The sequence below is a fragment of the Ctenopharyngodon idella genome, chromosome 3 (genome assembly GCF_019924925.1).
Source record: "Ctenopharyngodon idella isolate HZGC_01 chromosome 3, HZGC01, whole genome shotgun sequence".
Classification (NCBI taxonomy): Eukaryota; Metazoa; Chordata; class Actinopteri; order Cypriniformes; family Xenocyprididae; genus Ctenopharyngodon; species Ctenopharyngodon idella.
Genome location: NC_067222.1, coordinates 28,733,610 through 28,755,178, shown reverse-complemented (window position 1 = coordinate 28,755,178; position 21,569 = coordinate 28,733,610). Strand labels below are relative to the sequence as shown.

The following is a 21,569-nucleotide window of genomic DNA, read 5'->3' as shown; positions in this document are numbered from 1 at the left end:
TGTTCATTCTGCACACACAAATGTCTTAAATCAGTAAGTTTTATTGAAAATACATGAAAGGCAATAGAAATGATTATGACCAAATACACACAAAAAAAATCTAAAGTGTGTAGCAACTGTACAGTATTTGCAGTAGATTCCCATTTCCTTAAAAGCTCTTAAAAAGTTCCTTATAACTCAAAAATATTCAGTAGCATATTTTGAAATAACATTTTCTGGCACAGATATAATGACCTGAAAGTATTTTGGACACAAGCTTGGCCCATCCCTGAATTTTAATACACAAATGCATTGTTTATTAGTTGCACAAAGAAATTGCAGCAGTAAATATAATGTTAATTCATTAAAAAGCTTAAAGATTAAAAGCTTTCTATGAACGCTCCAAACAAATAATATTTACATTTTTCTAGATCTTGACCTCATACCAACTAGCCTGCTAAGGACTACTTACTAACATTAACCCATTTTAGACTACAGCTATAATTATTGTAACTACCATTTTTATTTATCTACACATAATTCTTGCTTGGTGCAGAGGCGCTATTGCTGTAGTATTTGGCGGTTCCGCTCGATCCTCCAGAGCGGGGTCTGCTGAAGCAACACAGCAGGCCTCCTGCCAGCATGAGCAGGACTCCTCCTCCCCAGCCCACGAAGATACACGCTCCCAGCTCTCTCTTATTAGACTGAGGGACCAGTGGATTGTTGAAATCGCGTATAATATTATTAGCCGCCCAGCTGACGGGGATGATCAGCAACAAGCCCGCGATGATCAGCCCAATAGCGGACACCAGACTCACTTTGGGTTTGACATCTTCGTTGTCAATGCAGGTGGTGAAGTCGGCTCCGGCACACAGAATGAGCAGGGCCAGGACTGTGAGCATAGAGCTGATGATGGTCATGGCACGAGCCGCCTGAAGGTCAGAGCCCAGAATAAGCAGCGATTCGTAGGCTTTACACTGCTGCTGTCCGGTACTCTGAACCACACACTCCATCCACAAGCCCTCCTCCTGAACCTGTGAGGAGAGAAACAATTATTTAGGTTTATTTATACAGGTTATTAATGGAAAATATAGCCTGGCTGGGGGAAGTTACTTTTAGATAGGCCTACACAATTCTTTTTCAAGGATAAAGAATAAATTATTTTCTTTCTTCCGTGGAACACAAAAGGAGTTATTTATAACCGAATGTCGCTGTTTTCCATACACTAAGTAGGCTACATTTACATGTGCAGTAATAATCAAACTCCATCTCTCTCCAATCAGTTGAAAAAATTATGTCCCATCCTACATTTTTCTTGTTCGAGATGCCATTTCACTCGGATATAGCCTATGTCACAGTATGGAAAGAAAGACTATCGCAACTTCTGTTTCATTCCGAATTTAAATACACATCATACCTCACTTCTGTTGCACACAATGTAAAGGACAATTGTGAATATGTATACATGCTGGATGAAGCTACACCACATTTGCATTAGCTAGATACTTTAGTTATTTTGTAATGTTTTGTCATTTTTATTAGGTTTTTTTTTTAATTAAATATTTCTATTTAGCTTTTACTTATTTTCATTTCAGTTTTATTAATTTTAGAAAATTATTTTGTTTCAGTTAATTGCCAAAGCAACATTTCTCATTTTCGTTTAAGTTTTTTATCTAATATTTATATTTTATTTTATGTAAGCTTTATTTTAAATAATAAAAACAGTTTCTGATTGTTTAAATTAACAATAACAACACTGATATAAATGTACTTTAAGGGTTAGTTCCCCCCAAAAAATGAAAATTCAGTCATTAATTACTCACCCTCATGTCTTTCCACACCCGTAAGGAACACAAATTAAGATATTTTTGATAAAATCTGAATGTGTATCAAACTGCCAAATCCACGTGAACCATTGAAATTTTGAAATGTTTCGAAACACATATGACGCAACGAAGCCTCGTTTACTGAAATCACGTGACTTTGGCAGTTTGATACACACTTCGAACCACTGATTTGAAACAAGCTTTGAAGCTTCATGAAGCAGTGTTTTGAAATCGCCCATCACTAGATACTGTTGAATAAAGTCGTTATTTTGTTTTTTTTGGTGCACCACTGTAGTCACATGAACTGTTTTAAATATAACTTTAGTATGTTTCTGGGCATCTGAAAGTGTTAATTATCTTGCAATGGAGGCCTCACTGAGCCATCGGATTTTATCAGAAATATCTTAATTTGTGTTCTGAAGATGAACGAAGATCTTACGGATGTGGAACGACATGAGGATGAGTAATTAATGACAGAATTTCCATTTTCGGGTGAACTAACCCTTTAAGATGAATCGTGATCATGGCTGTCAGACCATTTACGGTGAAAATTTTAGTCTCTTCCTCATACACCGTTATATAATGGCTTCATGAAATTCAGAATATACCATATTCCCGTAGATCATTTTATGGTGTTTTTTTATCAATTTTTTTGCTTGACATTTTTTTGTGCTTGTAATATTCTTTATTCTTTTAGCTGAAATGTTTACCTGTGCAGTGATAATGTTCTGACCAATAAAGGCAGAAACTTTCCATCTTGGAACAGCAATGGTCACGACTGCAGCAATGAGACCTAAAATTCCCAGTGCCACACACACGATCTGTACACCAGAGGAGCCCATTCTGAAAGAGTGAGTGAAGGAGATGTTGTTAAAACTGAAAGACCAAAAAAAAAAAAAAAAAAAAATGGCATGACAAAAAATATACAGTCTGCAAAACCAGAAGTGAAGATTGAGGTCTTAACTTCTTCCTGTTTGCGTCATTAGTAAGTGGTATGTTTTGTAAGACATATTCTATAGTGTTTATGTATTTTCCTACAAATTCAATGGCTCCTCCCTTAAGACAGGCCCGTACAAGAATTTGTATCCTAAGGCTAACGAGGAAAAAAAACACCATCACTAAGTAAACCCACAACATGAAGCAAAAGCCTCAAGTCTCAACAGGTTCTAGCAATCTATATCTGCTCTCAGGGAGTGGCAGTTCACTGATGTAACTAAGAGCAGATATAGATTGTTAGAACCTATCTCAGGTCCCGCTCATTCTACTCTATTCTATTCTATTCTATTCTATTCTATTCTATTCTATTTGGATGCAGGAAAAAAAAAAAAACATTGTGTAGCTTTTTTAGTGAACTGCTCCCAAATGTCTGTGGCTTTTTATTCATGTCCATCTTACTGAACTTCTCTTATATCTCTTCAGGGTTTGCGCTTGGCTGATTCATAAAACTATACCGTTTGAATGTGTGGACTGTAGTTAAGACCCCGTAGTCCACTAGTGCACTGTATTATCTTCCTACTCAACACAAAAAGCGCCATGGATCGGTGAAGAGCTAGAAGGGGTGACCAGGTGGTGTGTGGGCACCAGCAAAATGACTAACGGTAATTGTGGCTGTTTTTAGTTGACCGTGAATCATTCAACAGCTCTCTGAGCGATTAACATGCTGTTCGGCTCCTTCAAAATTGTATTCTTTCCATCTAAGCAATGATAATTCTGCTCTTAACTGAGCTAAAATCATGAATGATTGAGAAATTTTGGGTTTTATGTATTCATATGTGCTGTCCAGTTTTCATGTTAGTTACATTCTAACAATATTAATAGTCCATAATGAAACACCTGTCTCTTAGGTTTCACAATATGACGCCTTCTAGTAATTTTGTAATATAATGATTTATGCATGATGTTACATACAGAGACAACATGATAAATGTTAAACAATATCATATACTTTTTAAAAAAAAAAAAAGTTTAAAATCCATCTAAACATTTATATCTGCCAGGCCTTACTCAAAATACTTCTTTAACATAACACAATACACAAAGACACCACGCTGTAACCTTACAATTATAACCATATATATATATATTTAAAAAATCATTTATCCTTCTTTTTAAATAATTTGCATAGCCCTGCAAAAATAAAAAAATTTGAACATTACCTTTTATTGTAGCTCTTTGAAGAGAATTTCTTTTCGCTTCGTCTTTAAGTTAGTCTCCCACCTTACCAAGCGGTTACCTCTAATGAAGGTGTTGTGATGATGGGGATGCTTTTGTAGAGGAATGCGATGGGTGGGGTCAACATCAGACAGAGGCGGGTTGCTAAAGAGGAAAAGGCCAGACTGGACTTGTTCTTTTTCACTCTACTGCTTCTTTATTGCTTTATATATAACCTTCCTCAAATTTTTATATAGAGAAGGTCCATGTTTGATATTTTTCTTAAAAAAATAGAAAGAAAATGGTATTCATACTTGTACACTAATATCATACAATATCATTAATTTCATTGATCATATTTTTTTCCCCACTGTACGTCACGTTACTGTGCAACCAAATGAAAACTTGTGTTCATGTGGGTCCATCATCTTGATACTATGAATCATAAACCCTTTGAATCTTCCGTCACAATCATGACATCTCAAAAACAACCTCATACCCTCTTTCTCATAAGCTCTGCCCAGTCACCGATGAAACCACGCATGACGAATAGAAACTGTCAAGTTAGAGTGGGTGGGCTTTAAATTGTGAAACATCAGGATTGGGAGACGCATAATAATAATAACACAGCTGGGTTAGGCAAGAGTGGATTCATTTAAAAAAAAAAGAGCCAGAAGGAAGGGTATCAGAAAGATTCTGACTGTAATCTTTTCATCTGTTTTTTTGTGAACTGATGAGGCACTGATATGTAATACACTATGCAATTCTGATGCTGGACAACACAAATATAATAAGGAAAAATCCTATGACACCAATTATTTCAATTTTCCAGTTATTTGACTTTTATTTCATCATTGCGTTTCTTTTTTTCTTTTTTTTTGTGAAAAAAAGAAGAATCTTCCCAAAAGAAGAATCTTGCGGTGAACATTGCTCTACTCTAAAATCTAGAAAATGTCATCAGCAAACTTAATGACTATGAGTCTTAGTTAAAAATGCCTAAAAATGCATTGATCGGTAAAATCTAAAATGAAAAGAATCTTGAATCTACGTGAGACACTGTCAGGTCCTAACAGTTTATTTGGCATGAATATGAAACCAACCCCTCTTGCACTGTTCGATTTCTGGGTACGGCCTTGTTCAGGTACAAACAATTAACTTTTAATATCAATACTGATATCAAGAAGTATCTGAATTTATGATTTATAAAAATGTTTTTAACCACTATTTTTAAGACTGCCCCTCCCCCACACCTGTGGGACGTTTGCGATTACACATTTATAACAATAATATCTTAGTCTAAATCTAAAAGTAATCTTGACAAACTATATTTGAAAGCTTCCAGACTCTAGTTTTCATATTTGGTGACTGTTTTTCAAATGACAGAGGAGTAGATAAATAGCGATAGATAAATAGCTATAGATAAATAGCAATAGATAAAATGACAGAGGAGTAGATAAATAGTGATAGATAAAATGACAGAGGAGTAGATAAATAGCGATAGATAAATAGCAATAGATAAATAGCGATAGATAAAATGACAGAGGAGTAGATAAATAGCGATAGATAAATAGCGACAGATAAAATGACAGAGGTGTAGATAAATAGCAATAGATAAAATGACAGAGGAGTAGATAAATAGCAATAGATAAAATGACAGAGGAGTAGATAAATAGCGATAGATAAATAGCAATAGATAAATAGTGATAGATAAAATGACAGAGGAGTAGATAAATAGCGATAGATAAATAGCGACAGATAAAATGACAGAGATGTAGATATATAGCGATAGATAAAATGATAGAGGAGTAGATAAATAGCGATAGATAAAATGACAGAGGAGTAGATAAATAGCGATAGATAAATAGCGACAGATAAAATGACAGAGGAGTAGATAAATAGCGACAGATAAAATGACAGAGGAGTAGATAAATAGCGATAGATAAAATGACAGAGGAGTAGATAAATAGCGATAGATAAAATGACAGAGTAGATAAATAGCGATAGATAAATAGCAATAGATAAATAGCGATAGATAAAATGACAGAGGAGTAGATAAATAGCGATAGATTCTCCATTTGTGATATGGTGCCCAACTATAACGCTCTGGTTCTTTATGTTTTTATGTGTGTTCTAGAGATTGAATTTCAATCAAATATTAAGATTACAGCCCAAACATGAATAGGATGTCTACTTCATAAATATTTTGAAAATTATGGAAATATGTGGTTCAGACCACTTAAACCATATCCTCCTGACTAATTTAGTATTTTTTTATGTTATTACATTGTTTAGAGCGTAATCAAATTTTTGAAAAATTATATTTTATTCATATGTAATGCTACAGTATGTCCTCTGTAGTGGACACCAGGACTCAGTTTTTAAAAAATAAAATAAGACATGAATAGACATGGAAATGCAAAAACAATGGGATTTTTTTTTTTTTTTTTAAATCACCAATCAATTTTTAGATTTCAGGATTTTTTATACCAAACTTTGTATAAAAATGATTCTCAACTATGTTATGAAAGATATAACAGAATGATTTGATATACAATTTTGCTTTATGCAATATGTGAGTAAAATGGCCATAAATGTTTTTTTTTCTCCATTATATACAATGTATCTACACGCTGTATGTAATTTGCATATTAATGTGTTTTTGGAGCAACATGTAATGAAAAAAGAAGTGTAATAATGGGAGTAATAATTGGCAAGATTTTCATAATAATATCTAATATTTCATAGGAATATTGATATATAATTTCTTTCCCTATTCACTTGTTGTGTCTCCCAAAATGCCTGATAAACATGCTTTAATCCTGTTGCCCTCTACAGTGGACATGTATAAAATCGATGTCCTGTTTCGTATTTTGGTTTGAAACCCCACAACATTTTCCTGAGATGTTGATTTATCACAAACAGTTAAAAAATTATAAAATTTTATAATTATTTAAATTATAAAATATTATATTTCCATAAGGGTGTTAAATTTGATCACTAAATTAATGCCATTTTTAAAGACCAAGGAGAGGAAGTGGTCATGGTGAAACCTCCGAACATTTGGTATCTCTGAAAAGCCCTGAATGTGCTCTTTACAGAACTTAAAACTGTGTCATGTAAGGTCTCAGAGAAATTAACTAAAATATAATGTCCTCTGTAGAGGACAAAACTCCATAGCTGGTAGTCAGGAGGATATAGGTAAATTGAGTCCTTATATTTCCATAGGTGGAGTCTGGCTGTCACCTAGTGAAAACAACACAAAAAATCTCACTGAAAGTACTTTTTTTGAGATATCAACCTAAAATTTGGCACAGAACTTGTTCAGATGTTTGGCTTTTATTTTCTTAGATTTAGAGTTAAACATAATTTGCCCAAAGGGGAAATATTAATAATTATTCATAACTCATTATGATTATTAATTATGATTAACAACCAAAAACACACTTCTTTGGTGACATTGTTGAAAAATCTCTCGGTTTCCGTTACCCAAACGAAGCACGTTGATGGGCGTGCTCTTGCTCAGGGTGATGTGTGTGTGCACGCTTGTCAGGGAGAAGTGCCCATAGAAGGAATTTCTGCCCTTTATAATGTGATACAGGGCCATACTCGAAAAAAACTTCCCGAAACTTATCCGAATCCGGAAGGAGTGTATTTGACACAGAAATACTCTGTCATATGTCCAACTCGTGTTTTGAAACGTTGGCCATGTTTAGCATGAGAATGCAACTTTTTAACAGTGTAAATAAGTCAGAATGCATGAAATAGCATTAGTTTTAAACAGACTTTAAACATGATTGCGTTTAAATAAGATGAAGTAGCTGCTAAACCAAAGCACCACATGTGATAAAAACATTGGGTATTTTTTTATTAGCTTTATAAAACATTAACCGTTAAAACAAAACCACAACTAGCGGCACCTCAGTTTTTAAACGCAGGCTACTGCATACACCAAACGATTAACTAAACAAACAGTTTAACTGTTAACAAACAGTTTAAGTAAATAAACCAAAGCACAATAAGAAATAACTTTAACTTATTAAATAAACACATAGGACTTAGAAAATATAGATATACTTTAAACAAATTAAATACAAAACGAAATAAATAGAATGCCTAAAAAAAATCTCAGATTTCACATTCACAGTATCTTGTTTAACAGGCTATTGCAAAAAAGAAAATAAATAATACTAATAAATAAATAAATAAATAAAAAATAACGTAGCCTACTTAACAAACAAATGAATTTGATCACTGGGCCTTGCATTGCTTACTCCATATTACTATTAAGGAAAAGTACATTGCTGACTGAATGTATCCCAGACTTGTGCGTCTTTCTTCCAAGATCAGCCCACACACTGAATTCCCTCTCTGACGGCGTACTATATGCGAGAATGCTCAAAATAAATAAATACAGTTGTGGCCACAATTATTGGCACCCTTTTATTCAATACTTTTTGCAACCTCCTTTTGCCAAGATAACAGCTCTGAGTCTTCTTCTATAATGCCTGATGAGTTTGGAGAACACCTGACAAGAGAAACCATTCCTTCATACAGAATCTCTCCAGATCCTTTAGATTCCCAGCTCCATGTTGGTGCTTCTTCTCTTCAGTTTACTCCACTCATTTTCTTTAGGGATCAGGTCAGGGGACTGGGATGGCCATGGCAGAAGCTTCATTTTGTGCTCAGTGACACATTTTTGTGTTGGTTTTGATGTTTGTTTTGGATCATTGTCCTGATAGAAGATCCATCCACGGCCCATTAATGGATTTCTAGCAGAAGCGGTCAGGTTTTGATTTTTTATCTGTTGCTATTTGATAGAATCCAAATTTTTCTGCTGGAGGTCCTGGACATCTTGTTCAGATACACGGTTTGTGTATCTGAATAATAGGCCCACAACATTAAAGATCCAGCAGTATATTTAACCGTGGGCATGGGGTACTTTTATCTTTTTTTTAGTTTCGTCTGACCATAGAAGCCGGTCCCGTTTGAAGTTCCAGTCATGTCTGACAACTGAATATGCTGGAGATTGTTTCTGGATGAGAGCAGAGGATTTTTCTTGAAACTCTCTCAAACAACTTTTGGTGATGTAGGTGCTGTTTGATAATTTTTTTTAGGCTTTCTGAGGCTCAAGACTCAACTAATCTCTGCAATTCTCCAGCTGTGATCCTTGAAGAGTCTTTGGCCACTCAAACTTTCCTCCTCACCGCGCATTAGGACAATATAGACACACGTCCTCTTCCAGGCAGATTTGTAACATCTTTAGTTGATTGGAACTTCTTAATTATTGCCCTGATGGAGGAAATGGGGATTTTCAATGCTTCAGCTATTTTCTTACAGCCACTTTCTATTTTGTGAAGCTTAAAAATCTTTTGCTGCACATCAGGACTATATTCTTTGGTTTTTCTCATTGTGATGAATGATTACGGGAATTTTGTGTTTCCTCATGTTTATACTCCTGTGGAACAGGAAGTCATGGCTGGGCAATTTCATGTTCATAATCACCCTGGTGTGCTAAAAAATGTAAATATGAATGGGAATATACTTCACAGATATTTTACTCATAAAAAAATCTAGGGGTGCCAATAATTGTGTCCCCCCCCCCCCCCTAATGTGATTTTCCCCCCGCTTTCAATTCTTTTCCTTCAATGAAAGGTTAGATTTTTGCCAATTTTATGAATTAAAGATCAAAAGGATAAACAATGCAGATTTATTTTTATAGTCATCTTTGATCATACTTACCAAGTGTGCCAATAATTCTGACCACAACTGTATTAGTTAACTAGGCTATGACTATTTCCAGGAAAGAGACCAATTTTTGTGCAGCTTCATCCTTCCTGAGAAAAGCCAACCTAAGGTTTACTGGTCTTACAAGCTGGCCAGCTGAGAAGTGCAAAAAACCTCACTAAACAACAATAAGCAGAATCTTCTTTGTCAAACGAGACTGGTGTGAAATAGGTGCCCAAGCACTCACCATAACCTATATGTTTGGTTTAACTTTAAAACGTCACCAATCAGATGAAAACTAGACTGAAACTAACCAGACCTGATTTGTTTCATTTTACAGCAATCAGGTGTTTTTAAAGACAAATAAACAACGCAAACTTGCAAACGGGAAACTCTCTCAAGAAAAAAAAGATGTGGTGATCCGTAACGTCTAATAGAGGGCGCTGGTGTGTTAGAAAATGATCCTGAGAAACATGAGCAAACCTGTCATTAAACAGTTAATGTTAATCACAGCGCGAGCGCCTCGATATAATAATGTGGCCTTGAGCTTTTATTTATCATGATGCATATAGTCCCTAAACCTAAAGTACATTATAAGTGGCAGCAATTTCATAGTACTTGAACATCCCCTCCGCTCTCTCATTTTTTCACCTCATTGACGTCATTACTTTACAACTGGGGTCGGAACTCTGGAAATGAGATGCGTGCCAACATTAGCCAATGAATGACCATATCCTCAGTTCAAATGTTGAGGTGTGAGCCAATCATTTTCATGCCTTTTCAAGCGAAGGCGGGCCTCCACTGATTTCGCTCTACATCACAACACTGTCTTTTTTTTAAAGTTCCGTAGACGATGAGAGAAGGGGGATTGTGAGAATACGGAAAATAGGGGCAGTTTGAATATTTTAGATGCTCACGGGACACAAAAAGAATCAAAAGAAGAGGTGAAGGGGTATATCTGGGCGTTTTTTGTACCATATTAACCATTTCCTGGTGTTTAAATACGGGTAGGCAATAGCTAGCGCCATCAGGCTAACGGCGTTATCAGCTAGCGATCAACCAAACGACAAAGGAAATATAGCCAGTAAATTCACATTTCCATAACGATATCCTTTATACGCTTTGCTTATTCGGATTGGGGCCTTATTTTTTGACCAATCACCAAGATAACAGAAAACGGCAGACTCGACCTGTTTGAATAAACCCTACAAAATCCACTAAAATGGCGGAGCCGGACAAATTAAACATTGACTCCATAATACAGCGTCTCCTGGAAGGTGAGAAGAACTTCACATATCTTTTAAATATTAACTGTTATTCTGAAAAGAAATGTGTAAAACCAACAAATACTTGTGCATGTGTGTTTGTATTGCATGTATGTCGTATTATAGAATAGTTGTAATCATATTTTGTGCTCTGAAAAAGCCGGGGGAAGCGGAACGAATTAGCAGTTACTAGTCTACACTAATTTACTAAAACTCTGCCTGCGATTTCATTGTTAAAGTCGCATATCTGTCATTATAAAGAACAGGTGGAGATAACAATTGTATGCTCTTTTTTTTTTTTTTCTTCATAATCTCGTAATTTTAAGATTATGAGCCGAAGTGAGCGGAAAATCTGCCAGTATTTCATTCAATGACTACTGGTGTTCCAGTGTTTCAAGCTATTTTCATTTCTGTCTGAGTCAAGTTCACATTTGCTGTTTGGTTACCTTGAATTTCAGCAGGGGAAGTCCTCCTGTGTCTAATTAAAACTGGCAGCAATAGGATTACTTTAACTAATGAGGATGTAGTTAGTGGAAGTGCATTACAATGTGATCTTCACAATAGAGGCCTTCACAACATGACATAAGTCGTGGAAAACGTGATTACTTTCATTTTTGCTGAGGAGATTCTACATTTAAACTTTTATTATATAAAGAGAACATTTTTGTACAAACAAATAGTGATAATGCAGCTGTTTGTATTTTTTTTTTTTTTTTTTTTTTAAATCCCTACCAGAGTTTCATTCTTTTGGAAGCCCAGTGTTGTTCAAGAGAAAATTGATGTTTATTTCTACAAAGTTTAAATATTTCAGAAGACACTTTGTTGTAATTAAAGGTAGAGGTTTGAATCAAGTAAGGATGTAGTCCTCACACTGGGAAGTGGGAACAGATTTTCATCTCTTTAGTTACACCAGTAATGTCTTTTGTACTTAATGCTTACTGATGTCTACTGAGGGTAAATATTGCAAACCATAGCACAGATGGGCTTTATAAACCTAAGCAAGCAGTTTATTAAATATCTGAATCACATCAAACATGTGTTGCTGCATAATGGGAATGCTTCAGGCCTTTTTGTAAACTATGTACCATCTTTCCAGCCGGTTCCGTAGCAAAGGAAGTTGTGAGTAAGGTCGTAAGCAGACCCACATGGCACCTGAGCCCCCAGAACTCCACAGAGGCCGCCTTAGTTTCTGTGGAATTCATCATTCATAAAATTCATGCAAATCTCCTCCCCATGCACATTAATTTATTAAATATTTTTTGGCTTGATTGGTTATGCTTTCAGCTCTGTTTAGCACTTTACTATTTTTTTGAATCCATTCCACAAAATTACTGTATTTGCAGATTCTGTGTGGGCCTGGTCATGAGTAGTTGTGAAGTTTAGACATGGTAATTACTGACGCTGCTGGGTCATTTGGTCTGCCTTTCCAAGAGTGATAGAATAGTTTCGATTTTATTTACTTGGCAAGAAATCTAATACCATTTTATGTAAAGAAAAAGAAAATACACACACACAGAGTCATACAAAGAAAACAGATTTCCACATACATCGTACCTTTTACCTATTGGCTTTGAGTCCTGTTGGCAGCACAGCTGTATAAACCTCATTTTTTTCCCCCCTGCAAATCGCAGTAAAAAAATAAAAATAAACAAGCCAGATAATAGTTGTATATAAATCTCCTTATGTAATCATGCTGTCCTTTTTTCCCCTCAAAGCTTGATGCCTTCATCCAAAGTCCTGATTCTCCTGAGGATATTTTTGATGGCTGCTCTTCAGATTTCACAGATATTGCTATTATATAGAAAATATTGTATATTTTACATATAGATAATATATATTTTTATTTATTGTGACTATAATGATCATATCTACTCTGCTATTATACAAAATGTAGGGAATATTCAGTGAGTAGAGAGCTATTTGTTTACCTGTTCTCTCAACCAGAGTTGTTGCTGTCAGTGATTTTTTTTTTTTTAGGGTAGGGGAGAAAAAAAGGCCCATTGCTGTGACATGCAGATATTGTCAGACTCTGTATGCAGGCAGGTTGCACTAAAGACGCAAGTGTAATACAACGTGTCAGAATCTGAGTGCCCTATTTACCAAAGTTTTCTTGTGTACTTGGGTTACTGTGCTTGTAGGTTGGAAATAATTACAAGATGTTACATAACTTAATCCTCCCTTTTAATGAACACAGCGGTGCCTCTTTTGACAGGCAGTACCCCTTTTTTTTTTTTTTTATTTATTTATTTTTTTATCCGGATCCCAAGACTTGTTTGTTGGAATGTTCAGAGATTCCAGCTTTTAAGTCTAGATCCTTTCGGATCATGCTGTTCTGTACTGCAGAGCTGTTGTGCCTGAAGCCTCATGGCCAACCAACGGAAAATCAATTGTACTGATTACAGGTGACATGAAGGAAACTTGTGCACATAGGCCGTTGCTTTTGGGGGTTTTTTTTATGCTGGTTGCTGTGTTTTCCCAGCATCTGCTAACATTTGTCATTCTGTTGAGGTGTCACATAAATAAGTTGTTTTCTTCTCCTCAGATTGTCCCTCTATCTCATTGCCTTCACTGGATTAAGTGTAGAGGGTATCACCTCTGAGAACCTGAAGCTTTCGAGGGAAAACACATGGATGTCCGTGTGATGACCGTCTACGTGCCAAACCGATTAAGCGCTGGACTGTTAGCGTGACTATTTCCCCATCGCATGAGACAGCTAGATGCAAACTTGTAGTTAAATTTCATTGATTACCTTTGTTGTTCTCTGTGATATTAACTTAGAACTTAGCACACCTACTAGCTACAGTTCGAATGGTTTATTTGGTTATCAACCAAGTACACCCCCCATTTTGGTGGGTGGTTGAACTCTTCTCTGCACTACTGTTTATTTATACTTATTTATGGAATTTAGCACACCTAACTTAGAACACCTACTGGTTATCGTTTGAGTGGTTTGTTTGTCATATAGATCCACCCCCAACCTTGTGTTGAGTCTAAGCTCTGTGATACTTATTGGCCCCGTGACTAACTTTAGAGCAAGTGCTGTTAGGGCATTAGCCGGCCTTAATCTGGGTTTAAAGTGACGAGCGGCAGGATCCTATTTATACCCACTTTTCACTGGCTGAGCTGACAGGCCTCCGGTCACCGTCCAGGCCCTCAGATCACTCATGTGCTGAAACCTTAAAGGCCTCCTTTTTAGAGACCCCACCTAACTGTTATGGTACACCATTTGGTGAGCATCATCTGATTTGTTTGCTCCAAAGTCCTATTAAAATGAAACCAAGGTACTTAACATCAGTTATCAGTAACAAAAAAAAAAACAAAAAAAAAGAGAAGTGCTTCTTCCATAACATGGAAGTCAAATTCAGTGTATTGTCTTTCCTTTGTTGTGCAGGGGAGAAAGTGAAATGTAGCTTCCCAGGTAACTTTAACGCAAACACACACTGTTCGTGACAGAGCAGTAGCAACCGTACAATATGCATTAACAATATGCACACAAACAATTAACCCGATGGAAGATAAATATAGATCTTATTCAAATAAGCTGCACACACAATGTCAAACACACTGGTTAGTTCAGCACCAAGTCAATATTAAAATAAAGGAAATGTAACAATACTTTTTCATTTCATATAATACATCTTCATAATTCATACAGTATTAGAAGTATCGTATACAGACTGAATTCAGTGCTTGAGTGCCGTAGCATGCATATTTGCATTCATGCTCTGTGAAGAATCCTCATGGTAAAAAAAAAATCTACACTACCATTTAAAAAGTCTTTATAAATGTTTTTAAAATGTCTATTATGCTCACCAAGGCTACATTTATTTGACTAAAAAATAGTTCGAATATTGTGAATGTTATTACAATTTAAATTATTATTTTGTAAATGTATTTTAAGATGTAATATTTCTGTGGCAGAGCTGAATATTCAGCATCATTACATCAGTCTTCAATGTCATTGATTTGAGGGAACACTTCTAATATGCTGATTTGCTGCTCAAGACCAATTCTCATTATGGTATTAATATTTTTTTTTTTTTGTGGAAACTGAAATTTTTCAGGATCCTTCGATGAATGGAAAGTTCAAAAGAACAGTGTTTATTTGAAATGTCTTTTATAATGTCTTTCCTGTAGCTTTTGGTCGATTTAATGTTTTTGCTTCCTTTAAAAAAAAAAAAAAAAAAACCTTTTGAAAAGTAGAGTACATGCTTGAATGTACAAACACACTCCTTGGTCAGTAGTGATGTATTATAGTGTTTGATGTAATTTAAGTTTACATTTAATTTTTTATATATCAGTATGTTAAATGTTGCTGCGGTATGAAAATTGATACTGAGAATTGTGAAACTTCAGTGTGTTCTGAAATTTTAGTAATGTGACACTGCATGGCATGCAGAAATTTTTCACTTCGCACTGTGAAGGATTGTGCTTTAGGTGTCTTTTAAACAGCCGCACGAATATGTATTCGGTGTGGGTGAACATTCAGTCAGCCAGCTGTTTCTCCCTGTGGACTGTCATGTTGAATGAGACCTCTTCTTTACTGCTGCTTTAGATTGATAGAGATGGGTGGATACAAAGCAGCATTTTGTCATGCACTGTAAAATTGTTTTGGCCGTAACATTGTTCAGCTTGTGTGAAGTGGGCATTGTGGTGTCATGACATTTCCCCCCACCCCGTACTGACTATTTGTGTCCTTGGTTCATTTGTGCAAAACCGCATGCTTTAAACATTTATTTAGAGGTGTAGGCTGGTTGGATCGATTTTGTGACTGCACAAATAAGCCATCTTCCAAATCCTTGCATAACTGCCCGATTATGTGAGTCACCAGGATACGCTCGGTATACGCTACAATATTTCTTGCCTGAAGCAAGCCATGTGAAATGTATATTTAAAACCCAGCAACTGCTTGACTACAACTGCAGGGCTTCCTTTGGGTCTTTTATTTTCCCGTTCTGAACATCCCAAGCACTGATCCATTACTTCTGATGTATGGCCGTTGTGACCTCGAAGATGTCCTCTTCAGCCCTGTCCAAAGAGGTGGCTGTTTCTCCTTTCCAGATGCCTCATATGCAGTCTCTTTCATCTGCTGTTGCCAGCTAAACTCCCTGAACAGCGTGTCGTGCAGCCAGTCTAAAAGGGCATGTTTGAATAATACCACAGGTCTGCGTTGTGTGAGATGACAGTCTGTTTAGACCCTGCAAGCTTTCTGTCACAGCACGGCAGCAAATCACTTTGGGGCTCTTTTTTGGGGGGGTGAGGGTGGAGGAACTGTGAGGATGAGTACAGGATCTGTTGACCCATGTTTGATTGTTTTGTCATGAATATTTAAATCTATCTGAAGTTAAATTGCACATGATCTTCAACACTGGGTATCTGTGCCTCAGAAGAAATACCTTTACCATGTATTGTTTTTGTTAAAAGCCATATGTGCGGTTGTGCCGGTGTGTGTTTGACAAACACTAAGGAATGCTTTAACAAACCTGCTAAATTCTGTAAATGCCTGTGCCGGGTCTTGTGCGATTGGGGTGCATGCCTCAGTAGAGACACATGATATGGTGTTTAAGTGCACTGACGTCTGTGCGAGTTGAGTTTTTCATCCTCTAGTTCTTCCTAGTTTTTAAAGCACTTATTTTCTGATAACTAGGTCTAATCTGGCACATTTGCTTTTTGTTTGTTTTGGCTCATTTCCTACTATTCTCAGTTGGTCTCTTGTGCTTTTGTTTTTTGTTTTATTTTTTTCCAGTTAAAGGCTCCAGGCCAGGAAAGAACGTACAGCTGACAGAGAGCGAAATCCGTGGCCTCTGTCTCAAATCTCGGGAAATTTTCCTCAGCCAGCCCATCCTGCTAGAGCTGGAAGCACCTCTCAAGATCTGTGGTATGTTTGTCTTGTATAATTCCCACAATCATAGAAAATCCTAAAAGGACTTTAGATCTTAATTAGTGGCAATTATTGTACTGATCGTACATTTATTTATTTTTATTTTTTTTTGTTGCCTGTGCAGGTGATGTTCATGGTCAGTACTATGACCTTCTTCGTCTCTTTGAGTATGGGGGCTTTCCTCCTGAGAGCAACTACTTGTTCCTGGGGGACTATGTGGATAGAGGGAAACAGTCTCTAGAGACCATCTGCCTCCTGTTGGCCTACAAAGTCAAATATCCTGAAAACTTCTTCCTTCTGCGTGGCAACCACGAGTGCGCCTCTATCAACCGTATATATGGCTTCTATGATGAGTGTAGGTATCAGTATAAATTCTGAATTTGATCTTTTACAACTACATTAACACTTATGACAACTTTTGCATATATACAGTTTATGGTTTTGAATGCTCATAAGCTATTTTTTTTTTCTTCCTATCCTGTCAGGTAAGCGACGGTATAACATTAAGCTGTGGAAGACCTTCACAGACTGTTTCAATTGTTTACCTGTGGCTGCCATTGTAGACGAGAAGATCTTCTGTTGCCATGGAGGTGAGTGCAGGCAGAGGTCTTCTGTCCCCATGGCAATCTTAATGTTCTGTCATAACTCCTGTATTGACTTTGCAATTTCCCTGGAGAAGTTAAAATATAGCTGTTTATAGCCATATCACTGGGAGACCATAAAGTTTGCTTTAATTGACTGGCATGAAACTCAGGGACACACCAGGGGACTAACTAGAGTCCTCAAAAAAAGACAGAGTTTAGAGTACACTTCATTTGAACTGCAGTGTGGTTTGCAAATGACGTGAGTAATCTGACGTGGGAGTAATCTTCTCTGGAAATGAACCACAATTGATTTAGTTTATTTATTTATTTATTTATTTATTTTGGTGACCGTCATCTTATCCTCAGAATAATTGCTGTGCTTAGCAATGAAATGCAATAAAAAACTGAACTGTTGTAAACAAAGACCCAGATGTAGTGCTCATATAAATATGTTGTTGTTGTTTTTTTTGTTTTTTTTTTTGCTTACGAGCTTAAACTTAAAGGGTTTGCTAAGACTATTGATTGATGTCATGAATGCATATGTGGGAGAAACGGCACAAACAACCAGCATTTCCTGCACTGCTCATCTACCACCACCACAGAAAAAAAAAAAATCATTGTGTAAGCATGCAGTCTGAATTGAATTGTTGAGATGTCGTTACTGACTGCGCTCAAAACAATACAGGAAATGCAGTGTGACTAGTGTAATCTGATTCACAAAGTTAGTTCTTTAAATAAATCTTATAAAGACTCTTGAGTTATTGATTTGAATTGGTCTGATTCCTTCACTGAATGAACTCACTAAATCCTGAATTAATCCTGAATCGTGGTTACTAAATTAACATTTGACTCTTATTGAATCGCACACCTTTACTTTTAGTCATGTCTTGTACTGAAAGCAAGAAAAATTAATACTATTTTATATTTATGAAAAGTTTTATTTTTCGTTATAAAACATTAAGACATTACCTTATTTAAACTTGGCTCACTAATCTGTATTGATGAAGGATTCTGTTATCATAATTTCTTCATCTTGCTTGTAAAGAACTTTTGTTTAAAAAACCCACGGTGTCTGGATGCTGCCTTTTTTTTTTTTTTTTTTTTTTTTTTTTTAAAAAGAAAAGAAAGGAAAAAGTGCTCCCTAAAAATGCACTGTGAAACATAATGAATTGTTTTCTGCTCCAGGCCTCTCTCCAGACCTGCAATCAATGGAGCAGGTGCGGCGCGTCATGCGGCCCACGGATGTGCCTGACCAGGGGCTGCTTTGTGACCTGCTTTGGGCTGACCCAGACAAAGATGTGCTGGGTTGGGGAGAGAATGACCGTGGTGTGTCCTTCACCTTTGGTGCAGACGTGGTGGCCAAATTCCTTCACAAACATGACATGGACCTAATATGCAGGGCACATCAGGTTAGTATATGCTCTGCTGTGGTAGGAATGCAGCATTGCAACATTAATAGACTCTACAAAATGTGACGTTATCATCTTGTGCAGGTGGTGGAGGACGGTTATGAGTTTTTCGCGAAGAGACAGTTAGTCACCCTGTTCTCCGCTCCCAACTACTGTGGCGAGTTTGATAACGCCGGGGCCATGATGAGTGTGGATGAGACACTCATGTGTTCCTTCCAGGTAAGAGATGAGCTGTTATTTTCCTCCCTCTCTTTTAGCTATACCTGATTACAAGGCTTTCAAGTTCCTCTGCAAATAAAGTATACTTTGATGGTGTGGCCAACTTCCTCTGTAGATTTGCATTAGATCATGCATTTACAATGACTCTGTTGTTCTGTTCCAAAACCTGCCTACAGATGCTTTTTAAGGTTTTACATTTTAAAACCTTAAAGCTCATTCTAAATGTGCGGTCACATTAGCAAAATGGTGGGGAAACATTAGCTTGTTTGTCTATTGTCAGTATTGTAGTGATTTTTAATAGTTTAATCCTTAAATATTTTAAGTTTCTTTCAAATTTAAATAAATTTAGTTTTTACTATGAAAATATTTGAAGAAGTTGGCATAGCATTAAAAATCAGTTGTGGAAATAATAGCTTATTGCTAATATCACACCTCGGTCAAATCAACTGTTAGTCAAGTCTCTTACACAGTGGTGCTACCTGCGTAGAGTGTTTTGAATTGGTCAGTTGTGAGGTTCCATGGTGGTTAGAATGGTCCCTATATAGTAGGGGTGTAACGGTACATGTATTCGTCCCGAACTGTATGGTACAGATGTCACTGTTCGGTTCATGCAGTTAGATGACGAATACAGTCAGTCACAGGCGATCCACACTCCGATCCAGAATGGGGCGCGCACGGTAATGCAACACAGTTTGCTAACCGGCACAACAGGAAAAAGAGCAGAAGAACAGCGTATGTACGAATGACCGCTTGAAAACAATTCGTCGAATGAGTCTTTGTTCTCACGGACAAATGTGCATGAAATAGAGTGGAACGTGGAAAATTAAGTAGGATTGGGCTTAAGCTCTGAATGTTTAATAGTTTAAATGGTGCAAATTGTAACATTCCTAATGCACAAGTTTTATTTTTCATTATTCTGTTTATTTTGTACTTTAATAACACAAGATGATTTTCAGTTTTGTAGCTAATTGATACTTTTTTCTTTATCAGCCCTGCAAAAAAAATAAAATAAATGACCTATGCAAGTATGCATTCTGTTTACTGCTTAGTACACTAAAGGAGGATGTACTGTATAAACTAGGGGACTAAATGCCACTAGGTGGAACAAACTGTAATTTGTACTACTGTATTTAAAAAAAATAATAAAAAAAATAAACCTAGCATTGTAGATTTGTTGCTTTTTCAGGTAACACTTTAGTTTAACCCTAACCTTCACTATTAACTATTTGCTTATTAGCATGCATATTACTAAGATATTAGTATTTATAAAGCACATATTAATGCCTTATTCTGCATGACCTTAATCCTACCCAATACATAAACTTAACCTTAATAAGCAGTAATTAGGGGTTTGTAGCAGAAGTTAGTTAATAGTGAGAATTGAACTCTAAAACTAAAGTGACCATTTTTCCTTATTTTTACCAAACCGTGACCCCAAAACCGAGGTACTGTACGTACTGGACCGTGACTTCTGTGTACCGTTACACCCCTACTATGTAGGTAGCTCACTAGGTATTGGAACAGAGCTTATATGTACTGAAGAGCTGTCTCTGTGGGAGGACGCGTCTATATTTGGAAGTCTGTTAGCTGTCGTACGCCGTTGCTTACACTCGTCCTCTGTCTTTTTCTCAGATCCTTAAGCCAGCTGATAAGAAGCTGTACTACAGTGGAGGAGGTGGAATGGGCTCAGGACGTCCAGTCACTCCGCCGCGAAATTCAGCCAAGAGTGGAAAAGCCAAGAAATAACACCCGCTGGATGACCCCTCCACCCCCAACGTCGTCTCTCCTGAAAATTCCCTGTTCTCACCCTGCTCTTTCTCTACCTCCCTTCTTTCTTTCCGTCTCCAAACGGCTATAAAGCAAAACAGTACCCAGGGTTGAAGTCCTTTTCTCTCTCTTTCTTTTTTTATCTTTTTTTTTTTTTTTTTCTTCATGTAACTTTACAAATGTGTTTATATATGAAACTGCGTGTGTGAGCATCGGTTACGATTGTTAGGCTCTTTGTGTTTGTCTTTCCACCCATCCTTCCCTTCCCCTCCACCGCTCATTGCCCCCATCTCTCCACCTGTCTCTGTCAGGGAGCCTCCGACGAAGTCTCTGTTTGAACGCCCAGCCAGGCTCTGGGATAGATTGAGACGGACAGAGGGGTCAAAGGGGGCGGGTCGAGAGGTGCGGGTGAAGTCCCCCCTCACTGTTTATGTCCTGACACCCTCCTGCATTGTTTTAAACACAGAACTTGCACATCCTGCATTAGTTAGAGAGCCAGTCTGAGTGAAATGTGATAAATGTACACACACACACACGCAGGGAGAATGGATGTGCAGAAAAAGCGTGAGGTAGAGAGAGACTGTCACAGGTGCATAATTTACATTTAGAGATCCAGTGATTTAAAACAATCAATCATGTTGGAACTTTTTACTTTTTTTGTAGATGGATCACAACAAAAGCTATGAAATTCTTTGCTTACTATGTGTGTTTTTTTTAGTGTCTTTTTTGAAAGACAATTATCAATAAAGAGAACTTTATTTAAA

The 21,569-nt window shown here is 36.7% G+C and overlaps 2 protein-coding genes across 2 annotated transcripts; one reads left to right on the top strand and one right to left on the bottom strand.

Annotated features, from left to right (window-relative positions):
* Positions 1–21: 21 nt before the first annotated feature.
* On the bottom strand, positions 22–4,121 carry cldni (claudin i). Its single transcript, XM_051886252.1, has 3 exons — positions 3,962–4,121; positions 2,516–2,648; positions 22–1,013 (listed from the first exon to the last, which is right to left on the bottom strand). Exons 2-3 carry the CDS (start codon positions 2,645–2,647, stop codon positions 510–512), a joined length of 636 nt encoding a protein of 211 aa, XP_051742212.1. The 5' UTR covers position 2,648; positions 3,962–4,121; the 3' UTR covers positions 22–509.
* A 6,332-nt stretch (positions 4,122–10,453) lies between these two features.
* On the top strand, positions 10,454–21,569 carry ppp1caa (protein phosphatase 1, catalytic subunit, alpha isozyme a). The gene is made up of 7 exons (XM_051886251.1): positions 10,454–10,957; positions 16,692–16,823; positions 16,951–17,181; positions 17,312–17,416; positions 18,596–18,819; positions 18,904–19,038; positions 20,671–21,569. Exons 1-7 carry the CDS (start codon positions 10,903–10,905, stop codon positions 20,782–20,784), a joined length of 996 nt encoding a protein of 331 aa, XP_051742211.1. The 5' UTR covers positions 10,454–10,902; the 3' UTR covers positions 20,785–21,569.